A 13,912-nucleotide genomic window follows, 5' to 3' on the forward strand; every position below is an offset into this window, starting at 1 on the left:
GTGTTAATGCATTTTGACCTGCTTCACCCACGAGGCATTTCTCTGTCACAACATGCACGCTTCCCCATTTACTCTGAGTGTTGAAGTTCCTCATCACATTGCTTAGGATTTAGTGCCGCGCGCTTCTGCAGTGTGAAGGAAAGAGGAGATAAGCTGCACTGGCAGGTTGCGAAGTAACATAAGTGATTGGTTTTAGGGATCAGCATACCTGTCAAGTCTCCCATTTTGGCCGAGAGACTACCGTTGAAGTTGGGAATGTTTTCTGCAATGTTACATCGTTTCTCCACCATTAGCACGACTGCATCACACGATAATCTTGAGCTTTAGTACATACTGTGCAAGGGAAGAGTGTGAGCAGCGCACACACAAGCTAGATTGACAGCGCTAAAATCTTCCTCCTGGACTTGATTGGTGGTTTCTGACTGTGCATTTCTGCAGTAGGACCACTGGAGGGAGCCAGAGGACTTTGATGTTTTCAGAGATTATCTGTCGCTTGTTTGACAGTTTCAACAAATATGTAATAAATACATTTTTATAAAAGTTACTGCAGCTTTAAATGTCCCTGCAGAAATAATACACCAAGATGTCTTAAAGGGTTTCAGAATATTGTAGAGACGTCAGAAGCCAGAAAGACATTAACATGTTTTAAACCTTGTAGTGACCTCTATGACCTCTTAGCACTGAAGATGATCAGCTTTTAAAGAAAGGTGGAGATGATCACACCTTAAATGGGAGGTTTGTTGGGTCTTTATAAAACTTTAAGGGTTTGCTACAGGCAGTCATGCTTGAAAAATATTAATCTTTTTCAGTAGAGATTATTAGGACCTTTAATATTTAGGTTCTTTAGTATTTATTAAAGGCCCTAACAAATATTATAGCCGTTATTAATGTCAGCTTGATGCCATCATGTGGAGACAGTGGAGCACAAAATCTACAGTAAACTTGTGTATCCACCAAATGCCTGATGGTTAAATAAACAACTTGACTGATCTATATCTGTATGACATACATCACAGAACTGCTGATGGGCCAAGTCAAATCTCGTAAACCCCCAGTTCGGACCCGTCAGAATCCAAAAGGAAGCCCAACAGGAAGAACAGGTAGGCCTGCTGCAACACCTGCACACATTTGTGAATACAGTAAACAAAAGTCAAAGAAGAGTACAACATATTTAAAACCAACTCTAAACAAACATACATTAAAATGGAAGCAAATGAACTTTGATTTACAAAAGCTTTTTAAAATTAAGAGTAGCTGAAAGAGTCGAATTATAAATACTGAGGAACCTGGAAGTAATAAATTAGAAAAGGTAAGGTAATTTCTGCATTTTAGACAAAAATTACAGTCTGAATGTACAAAACTGGTGGAGGCTTACCCTAAAATATTTTCTGCTGTAAATGCAGCAAAAGATGCCTGATGAAAGTACTGACTTGGGATCCTTAATGTCAGTAAAAGGAGAATTTTTCAGGTTTATATTTATGAATAATTAAACATTGTTATTGTACGAGGTGCTCTCCCCTCCACTTCAGAGAGGCTAACACTCTCTCCCTCTGCAGTAATCAGCCTTCCTCTCTTAAATCTTTGTGATATCTGACAACTGGTTCTGGGACCATGAGTGTTAGTTTGCAGACACAAATAAAAGCCAAAACATTTTGTCTTATTTTTTTTCAGAGACAACCAATCAGCCTGTGTGTGATAATAAAGAGTCCGCTCCCACAACGAAGGTAGAGGAACACTGTAATGTCCAAAATATAATAAAATAATCGAGCCATCAATCTATCTATATGTGACACTTAAGCTGTATATGTTTTGCTATTTATCATAAGGGAACCAGCACTGGAGATGAATCTGAGACTCTTAATGGAGAGACAAGAGAGGAACCTTCATCAACATCTGCTGAGTCTGATGACAAGCCAAAGGATGGTACAGATGGTGAAGGTCAGTAAAATAAATTTAAAATGAAATCAGAGTGCAAGAATGTTTGAAAAACAATGTCTGACATTCATTTGTTCATTTTCATAGAATTTTTATTCATAATTTCCTTTGTCAGATTCAAGTTATTTCTGTCACCATTGTGGTTTTTATTATATTAACAAAGGAGGTCCAACAATTTTGTCCGTGTGTATGTTTATGTTATTTCAGATGTAAACACAGTGATCAGAGAATATTTGGGGATTTTTAGGATCAACTATAGATTTCATTTAAATTTTGAATTTGAGTCCACATTAGAAAAATTTGAAATCAAGGTTTATAATTTTTTGAAATGAAGAAAGCCTGAATAAACTCAGAGTGCTCAACAGAATTATTTATTTAAAAAATAAACTCATGAAACAGGCCTGGACAAAATGATGGTTTTCTTAGCTTATGTTGCTCAACATTTTGAGGCAATAACTGCAATCAAGCGATTCCTATAAAGGCCAATTATACCTCTGCAACTCTCAGCAGGTACAGAGCCTTGTGAAAGTATTTGGCCCCATTGAACTTTTTTACTTTTGCCGTTTTTCAGGCTTCAAACATAAAGATTTAAAATTTTTATTATTTTGTGAAGAATCAACAAGTGGGACACAATCGTGAGGTGGAATGAAACTTATTAGATATTTTAAACTTTAGGGCTGCACAGTGATGCAGTTGGTAGCACTGTTGTCTTGCAGCAAGAAGATCCTGGGTTCGATTGTTTCTGCATGGAGTTTGCATGTTCTCCCTGTGCATGGTGGGTTCTCTCCGGGTACTCCGTCTTCCTCCCATAGTCCAAAAACATGACTGTCAGGTTAATTGGTCTCTCTAAATTCTCCCTAGGTGTGAGTGTGTGTGTGTGCTTGGTTGTTTGTCCTGTCTGTCTCTGTGTTGCCCTGCGACAGACTGGCGACCTGTCCAGGGTGACTCCGCCTCTCACCTGGAATGTTTGATGGAGATAGACACCATCACCCCTCCTAACTCCATCAGGGACAAGGGTGTATGAAAACAGATGGATGGATTTTAAACTTTAACAAATAAAAAAAAATGCAAAGTGGGGAATGCAATATTATTCAGCCCCCTTGTATTATTACTTTGTAGCGCCACCTTTTGCTGAGATTACAGCTACAAGTTGCTTGGGATCTCTATCAGTTTTGCACATTGAGAAACTGAAATTCTTGCCCATTCTTCCTTGCAAAACAGCTCGAGCTCATTGAGGTTGGATGGAGAGAGCTTGTTAATAGCAGGTTTTAACTCTTTCCACAGATTCTCAATTGGATTCAGGTCTGCACTTTGACTTGGCCATTCTAACACCTGGATGTGTTAATTTGTGAAACCATGATGCTGTCACCACCATGGTTGACAGTGGTGATGGTGTGTTCAGGGTGATGAGCTGTGTTGCTTTTATGCCAAATATCGTTTTGTATTGTGGTCAAAAAGTTTGATTCTGGGTTCATCTGACCAGAACTACTCCTTCCACATGTTTGGTGTGTCTCTCAGGTAGCTTGTGGCAAACTAAACAAGACTTTTTATGGATATCTTTGAGAAATGGCGTTCTTCTTGCCACTCTTCCAATAAAGGCCATCTCTTAACGTTTTGACTGCTTTCACCTCACCTTCTATTTTATATATTGCCTCACTTATTTTTAAAGGATTCAAAGCACATGGGTTCTGGAATCTAAGAATAACTTTAATTTCATTTATTTTATTTTCCTGTCTTTTATTTTTATTTCTTTATTTTATTTTCCTCTCTTTGTCCTTCATCATATTCAAATCCTTTCCTTTTCCTATTTATTCAGTTCACTGTTTGCCAGACTCCTGTTTTTGCACTTTTACAATAATCATTATTCATACTACAATTATCTGAGTCATCTAATTCTTTGCATTCATCCACTGCACTTCCTTGTTTAAAGGAACCTACAATTAACTCCAAATTACACCTCCATCACTTTAACTTTAACCAACAAACGCTTCCCTGCTATCAATCCACTGACTGATTACAAGAATGTGGACACCTGCGATGCTAATTAGTGGAATACACCTTGATTTAACATGTCAAGTAATGTTGCTACACACTCTTGTACAGTAGGTGGCAGTATGCACATTAAAGTTGCTTGTTATTTTTGTGAAGATTTAACATGTCCCTTTGGTCACATTATTTTCAGGACTGCCATTATTTTTGTCCAGGCCTGTCTTATGGGTTTATTTTTTTAAAATAATTCTGTTGAAGCATGTTTGAAAAGCAATGTCTGACACATTTTCCAACAATAAGCTGAATTTTTAAAAATTCTATTAAAAAGTTTACAATTTAATGAAAAATTACCAAAGAATTTCCAGATGATCAGCTTAGATGTTGAATAGTTTTAATGATTTATCATGTTCATAAATTATACACTTTTTAAATACAAAATGTAGACCTCAAATTTATACCATAATGATCAACATTTAAACATTAAAAATCCACAATTATCAGAAAGTAGCAAAAATATTCTCAAATGGTCAGGTCTATATGTATAATTATATTCCTTTAAACAAATGTCAATAGATAAAATGCTTAATAATAGGAAAATAACTATTTTTAACATGTCGACTGACAATATTAAACTAATTAAAAATGTATTCTTTGATAACTAAATAAATGTAGTTATTCTATGTCTAAGTTACCAAAATATATCCATAAGGTCACTGAGGATTTGGGTTTTTGAGTGTCTTTATTGGTTAATTTAGTCCTTGTGTTTTCCTGTTTTCCCTGATTTATCCCTCATGTATATCAACCCACCTGTTTCCCTTGTTCCCCAGCTGGATCCTTGTTGTGTGTCATTGTCATTCTCTTTCTCTCGCCTCATTTTTGGCAAGACTTCATTCCCCTTCTTGAGTCTCTGTCCATTGTATCATCACTCACCTGTGATTCCTGGTGGCCAAATAAAGCCTCATGAAGCAGTGAAGCTTCCCAGCCCGTTGCTTTGCCCAAAGGTTCATGACTCAGTGGTTCATTCATTTCTCATTAGTGACGTTTGCTGCTGAAACTGTAGCAAACTTGTCAGTCAGATAGACATGCATTAAAAACAAATTATAAATGCAATATTGTCAAAGTTTTTGTCAAACTCATGTTTAATAACAGGAGAGTCAATTAAGTCCTATTTAATCTTTTTTAGTTATTAAAATGATTTGTAGCCAATCCTGGTATATGTTGACTGTCAGTGGCTGGTTTCTTTTGTCGACTGATTTGACAATAAAGACATTTGTTTTAGTGTATTCAGAGTGCAGTGTTTGGTGGGGCAGACAGTATTCTTTGAGATTTGATTTGCCTCCTGAAAAACTAAAATTCTTAAAAAATTCTCTTTTTCTTGGATTTTTATTGACTCTCTGATCTGATCCCTTATATTTTTACTCATCAGGCCAGAATTTTACTTTTCCAACATTTTTATGTCTGTTTCTTCTGTGCAAGACTGATATATATTTGCAGAACAAAGAAATAGTGGAAATTTCAAGAAGGTGAGAATTCTGGAGGTGAAGGGTTTAATTATTCTTATTCAAGAATCTTATTGTGATCAACTCGAATCTTCCCAGATGTCAGATTTTTTACTTCTTGCTGGCTCCATTTCAATCAAGTTTATTTGTGTAGCACATTTCAGCAACAATTCAATTACCAAGTGTGTTACATTATATATATATATATATATATATATATATATATATATATATATATATATATATATATATACATATACACCATAGTCAACAATTGAGGAAACCAATAACAAACATTACATTTTGAACAGTGCCATCATCAAAATTGTTAATACACATGAACTATTAAAAGTTCCTTTTATTTCGGCCACTGCTGAAGACAAATATTCCTCTGATGCGATCAAATACAATAACCCATGAAGCAGCATGGCTCATCACGCTTTTATTTTGAAAACGAATACGCAAAAATGAAGCAGTCACGTGACCCGTGCAATGAGAGGCATCGTTTGTTGCCAGTCACGTGGTTTTCAACAAGTCGACACAAGCAGCGAAGCGGCGCTTCATCGGACACGCCCCCTTTTTACTCACTACTTCCTGGGTTTTGTCCACTGGAGAACGTCATTAAACTCATTTTGTACCAACCCTGGGTCTGACCGCATCCATCCCCACCACCAACAAACTTCCATTTCATGTCAGTCACAAACAAATAAACTCTAGTTTTTTGTTTTTTCCCATTTCAAATATTTTAATATAAGTGGTAAAATCTTTTTGAGATATTTGGCAACCAGCTATGTGTTCATGAAAGCTGTTCTGTAGGTGACAGTCAGGACTTTACAAATGCAAATAAAAATCAAAACATTTTCTATTTTTTCTTTCAGAGACAAGCAGCATAAATACTCAACACAACTGTGATGATAAAGTTTCTGCTCTACCGATGGAGGTAGGACATTGCAAACATCCAAAATTTAATTAAAATAAATTAACCATCAATTGATTCCTGTGTGATGCTTAAATTATTTAAGTTTTCTTATTTATCTTAAGGGACGCAGCACTGAAGATAAATCTGAGGCTCCTAATGGTGAGAGAGGAGAGGAACCTGCATCAACATCTGCTGAGTCTGATGTTAACAATCCAAATGCTGGAACAGATGATAAAGGTCAGTAAAACAAAATTGAAAATGAAAGTAAGATGTGCTCTCTGTTTATTCAGAGAATATTGTTGCATATTGTTGCAGCAAAAGATGCCGGATGAAAGTACTGACTTGGGAGACTTAATGTCATTAAAAGGAGAATTTCTCACATTTATGTTTATGAATAATTAAACATTGTTATTGTACGAGGTGCTCTGCCCTCCACTTCAGAGAGGCTAACACTCTCTCCCTCTGCAGTAATCAGCCTTCCTCTCTTAAATCTTTGTGATATCTGACAACTGGTTATGAGACCATGAGTGTTGGTTTACAGACACAAATAAAAGCCAAAACATTTTGTCTTATTTTTCTTTCAGAGACAAACAATCAGCATGACTGTGATAATAAAGAGTCCGCTCCCACAACGAAGGTAGAGGAACACTGTACTATCCAAAATATAATGAAAATAATCGAGCCATCAATCTATCTATATGTGACACTTAAGCTGTATATGTTTTGCTATTTATCATAAGGGAACCAGCACTGGAGATGAATCTGAGACTCTTAATGGAGAGACAAGAGAGGAACCTTCATCAACATCTGCTGAGTCTGATGACAAGCCAAAGGATGGTACAGATGATAAAGGTCAGTAAAATAAAATTGAAAATGAAAGTAAGATGTGCTCTCTGTTTATTCAGAGATTGTTGTTGCTTTTCACATTTCTGTTTTTCTGTCACAACCCACTGAGTCAACACTTTATAGAACCACATTGTGGGATGTGTTTCTTCAAGCTTTTCATAGCTGAAATTTGACAATTGCAGATAACCAAAGATCCACTGATGTTTATGGTGGTGACATTACAAGATATGTAAAAGTTCAAAGGTTCTTTTCAAGATCTTGTTGATAAATGCTGAGGAAACTGAAAGTAATAAATTAGTAATTTTTTAGTGTAAGATAATTTCTGCATTTTAGGCAAAAATTACAGTTTGGATGTACAAAACTGGTGGAGGCTTACCCTAAAATATTTTCTGCTGTAAATGCAGCAAAAGATGCCTGATGAAAGTACTGACTTGGGAGCCTTAATGTCAGTAAAAGGAGAATTTCTCACATTTATATTTATGAATAATTAAACATTGTTATTGTACGAGGTGCTCAGAGAGGCTAACACTCTCTCCCTCTGCAGTAATCTGCCTTCCTCTCTTAAATCTTTGTGATATCTGACAACTGGTTATGAGACCATGAGTGTTGGTTTGCAGACACAAATAAAAGCCAAAACATTTTGTCTTATTTTTCTTTCAGAGACAAACAATCAGCCTGTGTGTGATAATAAAGAGTCCGCTCCCACAACGAAGGTAGAGGAACACTGTAATGTCCAAAATATAATGAAAATAATCGAGCCATCAATCTATCTATATGTGACACTTAAGCTATATATGTTTTGCTATTTATCATAAGGGAACCAGCACTGGAGATGAATCTGAGACTCTTAATGGAGAGACAAGAGAGGAACCTTCATCAACATCTGCTGAGTCTGATGACAAGCCAAAGGATGGTACAGATGGTGAAGGTCAGTAAAATACATTTAAAATGAAATCAGAGTGCAAGAATGTTTGAAAAACAATGTCTGACATTCATTTGTTCATTTTCATAGAATTTTTATTCATCATTTCCTTTGCCAGATTCAAGTTATTTCTGTCACCATTGTGGTTTTTATTATATTAACAAAGGAGGTCCAACAATTTTGTCCGTGTGTATGTTTATGTTATTTCAGATGTAAACACAGTGATCAGAGAATATTTAGGGATTTTTAGGATCAACTATAGATTTCATTTAAATTTTGAATTTGAGTCCACATTAGAAAAATTTGAAATCAAGGTTTATAGTTTTTTGAAATGAAGAAAGCCTGAATAAACTCAGAGTGCTCAACAGAATTATTTATTTAAAAGATAAACTCATGAAACAGGCCTGGACAAAATGATGGTTCTCTTAGCTTATGTTACTCAACGTTTTGAGGCAATCACTGCAATCAAACGATTCCTATAAAGGCCAATTATACCTCTGCAACTCTCAGCAGGTACAGAGCCTTGTGAAAGTATTTGGCCCCCTTGAACTTTTTTAATTTTGCCGTTTTTCAGGCTTCACACATAAAGATCTAAAATTTTTATTATTTTGTGAAGAATCAACAAGTGGGACACAATCGTGTTTTTGAAAGAAACTTATTAGATATTTTAAACTTTAGGGCTGCACAGTGGTGCAGTTGGTTGTACTGTTGTCTTGCAGCAAGAAGATCCTGGGTTCGATTCCCAGCCCGGGGTCTTTCTGCACAGAGTTTGCATGTTCTCCCTGTGCATGGTGGGTTCTCTCCAGGTACTCCGGGTTCCTCCCTGATAGGTATTTTCCTTTCAAACCTACATAAAAGAAAGAACCACAGACAACGTATATGAATTTCATACCAAGCTTTTGCAAAAGGAGAAGGCTCTGCCAATTTTTCCTCCGAACAATTCGCAGAGCGTTCTGGTCTGCTCTCACATGAGCTCCTGTTTTTATTATCAAAGAAGAACAGGCAAGGGGGCAGTCAGGAAAAACAACAGAGGTCGTAAAGCTTCTAACCCAAACATCTAACAACCCAGTTCCAGATGTGATATCTGATCAAAGGTCTGAGCCCGGTTCAAATCTCGGTCAGTACTGTCAATAAAACAAAATACGACTGCTCACAGGTAGTTACTAAATTAGGAGGTGTTCTTGCAAAAGGATTTAAGGTCTGAGAAACTCAGTGTTAACTATTTCTCGTAAAGTTGAACAGACAGTAGTGACCTCCATAAGAGAATACTTTAAACAGAAAATCACAATGATCTATAGGCTGAATGTGAACTAAAGTAAGAATAAAATAATACCAAAAAATCTCTATCACTCCCATAGTCCAAAAACATGACTGTCAGGTTAATTGGTCTCTCTAAATTCTCCCTAGGTGTGAGTGTGTGTGTGTGCTTGGTTGTTTGTCCTGTCTGTCTCTGTGTTGCCCTGCGACAGACTGGCGACCTGTCCAGGGTGACTCCGCCTCTCACCTGGAATGTTTGATGGAGATAGACACCATCACCCCTCCTAACTCCATCAGGGACAAGGGTGTATGAAAACAGATGGATGGATTTTAAACTTTAACAAATAAAAAAAAATGCAAAGTGGGGAATGCAATATTATTCAGCCCCCTTGTATTATTACTTTGTAGCGCCACCTTTTGCTGAGATTACAGCTACAAGTTGCTTGGGATCTCTATCAGTTTTGCACATTGAGAAACTGAAATTCTTGCCCATTCTTCCTTGCAAAACAGCTCGAGCTCATTGAGGTTGGATGGAGAGAGCTTGTTAATAGCAGGTTTTAACTCTTTCCACAGATTCTCAATTGGATTCAGGTCTGCACTTTGACTTGGCCATTCTAACACCTGGATGTGTTAATTTGTGAAACCATGATGCTGTCACCACCATGGTTGACAGTGGTGATGGTGTGTTCAGGGTGATGAGCTGTGTTGCTTTTACGCCAAATATCGTTTTGTATTGTGGTCAAAAAGTTTGATTCTGGGTTCATCTGACCAGAACTACTCCTTCCACATGTTTGGTGTGTCTCTCAGGTAGCTTGTGGCAAACTAAACAAGACTTTTTATGGATATCTTTGAGAAATGGCTTTCTTCTTGCCACTCTTCTGTTGTTTGGGGCAGAGAAATGATTTCAGCATTAACATTTAAATTACTTGCCTTTTTTTATTTTTCCAAAGAGTTTTTGCGGCGCTAGTTGCTCGTATTTTTTGTGACAGTAGGCAGAAAGGAAAGAGGGCGAGGAGAGGGGGGAAGGGACCGTGAGTCGAGTCCGCGTCGAGGACTAAGACCTCCAAACGTGGGGCGTGCTAACCCCCTGCGCCACCACAGCACGGCCCATTAAATTACTTACCTTTTTAATTGCATCTACATAGGTAACTTTTTCCTTTGCACGTATATTTTGTACCTGCACTGCTCTTTTATGAACTTCACATCCTTTAAATGCAGCACTATGTTCAACACCACAATTACACTAACTTAGTTCCTTCAGAACATTTTTCATACTCATGCTCCCCTCCACACTTAGCACACCTAGTCTTAGCTCTGCAAGCAGCAGCAATATGTCCAAACCTTTGACATTTGTAGCATCTGGATGTTGGAGGAATGTATTCCCTTACTGTATAACTGACATACCCAATCATCACTTTTTCAGGTAATCTATCCTCTTCTAGGATTAACATAACTGACTTACCAGGATTTTTAACTCCATCTCTTGTAAAAAACAAGCGTTTCACTTTAACCACCCGAGCTCCTTTTACATTATCTTTACATTACTTTTAATCTCTTCCTCCGTCAGATCAGTTGATACTCCATATATTACTGCCATTACTTTTCCTTTGTCCTGCCATATTTGTGGCTTGATTGTTTTTCCCAATAATGTCTTGCATCTCATTAGTCCCTGCACCTGATCTCGGTCTCTGCATAATACCAATAGATTACCATCTCTTAACGTTTTGACTGCTTTCACCTCACCTTCTATTTTATATATTGCCTCACTTATTTTTAAAGGATTCAAAGCACATGGGTTCTGGAATCTAAGAATAACTTTAATTTCATTTATTTTATTTTCCTGTCTTTTATTTTTATTTCTTTATTTTATTTTCCTCTCTTTGTCCTTCATCATATTCAAATCCTTTCCTTTTCCTATTTATTCAGTTCACTGTTTGCCAGACTCCTGTTTTTGCACTTTTACAATAATCATTATTCATACTACAATTATCTGAGTCATCTAATTCTTTGCATTCATCCACTGCACTTCCTTGTTTAAAGGAACCTACAATTAACTCCAAATTACACCTCCATCACTTTAACCAACAAACGCTTCCCTGCTATCAATCCACTGACTGATTACAAGAATGTGGACACCTGCGATGCTAATTAGTGGAATACACCTTGATTTAACATGTCAAGTAATGTTGCTACACACTCTTGTACAGTAGGTGGCAGTATGCACATTAAAGTTGCTTGTTATTTTTGTGAAGATTTAACATGTACCTTTGGTCACATTATTTTCAGGACTGCCATTATTTTTGTCCAGGCCTGTCTTATGAGTTGTTGTTTTTTTTTTTTCTTAAATAATTCTGTTGAAGCATGTTTGAAAAGCAATGTCTGACACTTTTTCCAACAATAAGCTGAATTTTTAAAAATTCTATTAAAAAGTTTACAATTTAATGAAAAATTACCAAAGAATTTCCAGATGATCAGCTTAGATGTTGAATAGTTTCAAGAAGGTGAGAATTTTGGAGGGTGAAGGTTTTAATTATTTTTATTCAAGAATCTTGTGAGAGATCATCTCCAAGTCTTCCCAGATGTCAGATTTTTTCTTCTTGCTGGCTCCATTTCAATCAAGTTTATTTGTGTAGCACATTTCAGCAACAATGCAGACAATGTGCTTCACATAAAAAATAAATAAATAAAACACACAAATATAAAGTCACAAAATATACCATGATCAACAATTGTGAAAACCGGCAACAAACATTACATTTTGATGAGTACCATCATTAAAAATCGTTAATACACATGAACTATAAAAGTTCCTTTTATTTCGGCCACTGCTGAAGACAAATATTCCTCTGATGCGATCAAGTACAATAATCCATGAAGCAGCACAGCTCATCACGCTTTTATTTTGAAAACCAACACGCAAATGAAGCAGTCACGTGACCCATGCAATGCGAGGCGTCGTTTGTTGCCAGTCACGTGGTTTTCAGCAAGCATTGAAGCGGGTCTTCAGATAGCCCATCACTACTTCCTGGTTTTTGTCCACTGGAGAACGTCATTAAACTCACTTTGTACCAACCCTGGGTCTGACCGCGTCCATCCTCACCACCAACAAACTTCCATTTCATGACAGTCACAAACAAATGAGCAACAGATTTATTTATTTATTTCCATTTCAAATATTTTAATATAAGTGGTAAAAATCTTTTTGAGATATTTGGCAACCATCTATGTGTTCATGAAAGCTGTTCTGTAGGTGACAGTCAGGACTTTACAAATGCAAATAAAAATCAAAACATTTTCTATTTTTTCTTTCAGAGACAAGCTGCATAAATACTCAACATAACTCTTATAATAACGTTTCTGCTCTTTCAATGGAGGTAGGACATTGCAAACATCCAAAATATAATAAAAATAATGTAACCATCAATTGATCCCTTGCTTAAATTATTTAAATTTTGTTATTTATCTTAAGGAACCCAGCACTGAAGATAAATCTGAGGCTCCTAATGGTGAGAGAGGAGAGGAACCTGCATCAACATCTGCTGAGTCTGATGTTAACAATCCAAATGCTGCTACAGATGATAAAGGTCAGTAAAATAAAACCGAAAATGAAAGTAATATGTGCTCTCTGTTTATTCAGATAATATTGTTGCTTTTCACATTCCTGTTTTACTGTCACAACCCACTGAGTCAAGAGTTTGTAGAACCACATTGTGGGATGTGTTTCTTTAAGCTTTTTATAACTGACATATGACAATTGCACATATCCAAAGATCCACTGAAGTTTGGTGACATTACAAGATATGAAAATGTTTAAAGGTCCTTCTCAATATCTTGTTGAGAAAGACAAGATCTCTTGAATATAGTTTATCTCCCAACCTTATAAATCTAGATCTCTCAGAGGAGCTAATATGTATTATTAGCGTTTATTTAGTAAGACAGTAACAAATTAGATGATGTAATAATATACTCCAAAATCAACACCTATCTCTCCTATTCTTGTTTTAACAACCAAAGTTTTGAAAGGACCCTGTTTGTCTCTTGCCTCCAGTAGAGACCCTCACAGTACTGTGGCTCAGATGCTTTGGATGTTATGAACACAATATAATTCAGTTTAGTTTATTCATCTTACTTATGTAGCACCAATTCTCCATAAATGACACATGCATTCAAATTGATCCTATGTATCAAACAGTGCAATTAACTATTAATAGGATGAAACCTCCAGCAGAGCATGACTAAGTATCAGAGGTCATCTGTCACTAACTGGGAATTTGAGAGGACAGAGCAGTTAGACAAAAAATGGATGGATGGATAGATGGATAGAAGCTAAAATATTCTAGTTTTGGCAAATATATCCAATAAACTCTGGTTGTTTTCTGTATCAGGTAGTATTGGATCCCTTCATACTTTCTAAGTATGCTCTAAATTTGTAAAAGCAATGAATACTCCACAGTTTCTAAGTAATAATAAAAACTAGAAAATTTCTGAAGAAATTAACCGGGGCCTGCCAAAGTTTGCCCGTCAGCTTGGACCCAGTATTCTGAT

The 13,912-nt window shown here is 36.4% G+C and overlaps 1 protein-coding gene across 1 annotated transcript in view; it reads left to right on the top strand.

The window, feature by feature from the left end:
* The window catches only part of LOC106700238 (interferon-induced very large GTPase 1-like), a 95,805-nt gene that overhangs the window by 76,726 nt on the left and 5,167 nt on the right, over positions 1–13,912 (top strand). Inside the window, exons 4-14 of the mRNA XM_023346717.1 lie at positions 1,017–1,100; positions 1,672–1,724; positions 1,827–1,938; positions 6,302–6,363; positions 6,465–6,579; positions 6,927–6,979; positions 7,083–7,194; positions 7,849–7,901; positions 8,005–8,116; positions 12,680–12,741; positions 12,837–12,951. Of these exons, the coding sequence (XP_023202485.1) occupies positions 1,025–1,100; positions 1,672–1,724; positions 1,827–1,938; positions 6,302–6,363; positions 6,465–6,579; positions 6,927–6,979; positions 7,083–7,194; positions 7,849–7,901; positions 8,005–8,116; positions 12,680–12,741; positions 12,837–12,951 (925 nt within the window). The 5' untranslated portion in view covers positions 1,017–1,024. The remainder of the gene's footprint in view (positions 1–1,016; positions 1,101–1,671; positions 1,725–1,826; positions 1,939–6,301; positions 6,364–6,464; positions 6,580–6,926; positions 6,980–7,082; positions 7,195–7,848; positions 7,902–8,004; positions 8,117–12,679; positions 12,742–12,836; positions 12,952–13,912) is intronic.

Source organism: Xiphophorus maculatus, chromosome 14 (genome assembly GCF_002775205.1).
Source record: "Xiphophorus maculatus strain JP 163 A chromosome 14, X_maculatus-5.0-male, whole genome shotgun sequence".
In the NCBI taxonomy this organism is placed as follows: Eukaryota; Metazoa; Chordata; class Actinopteri; order Cyprinodontiformes; family Poeciliidae; genus Xiphophorus; species Xiphophorus maculatus.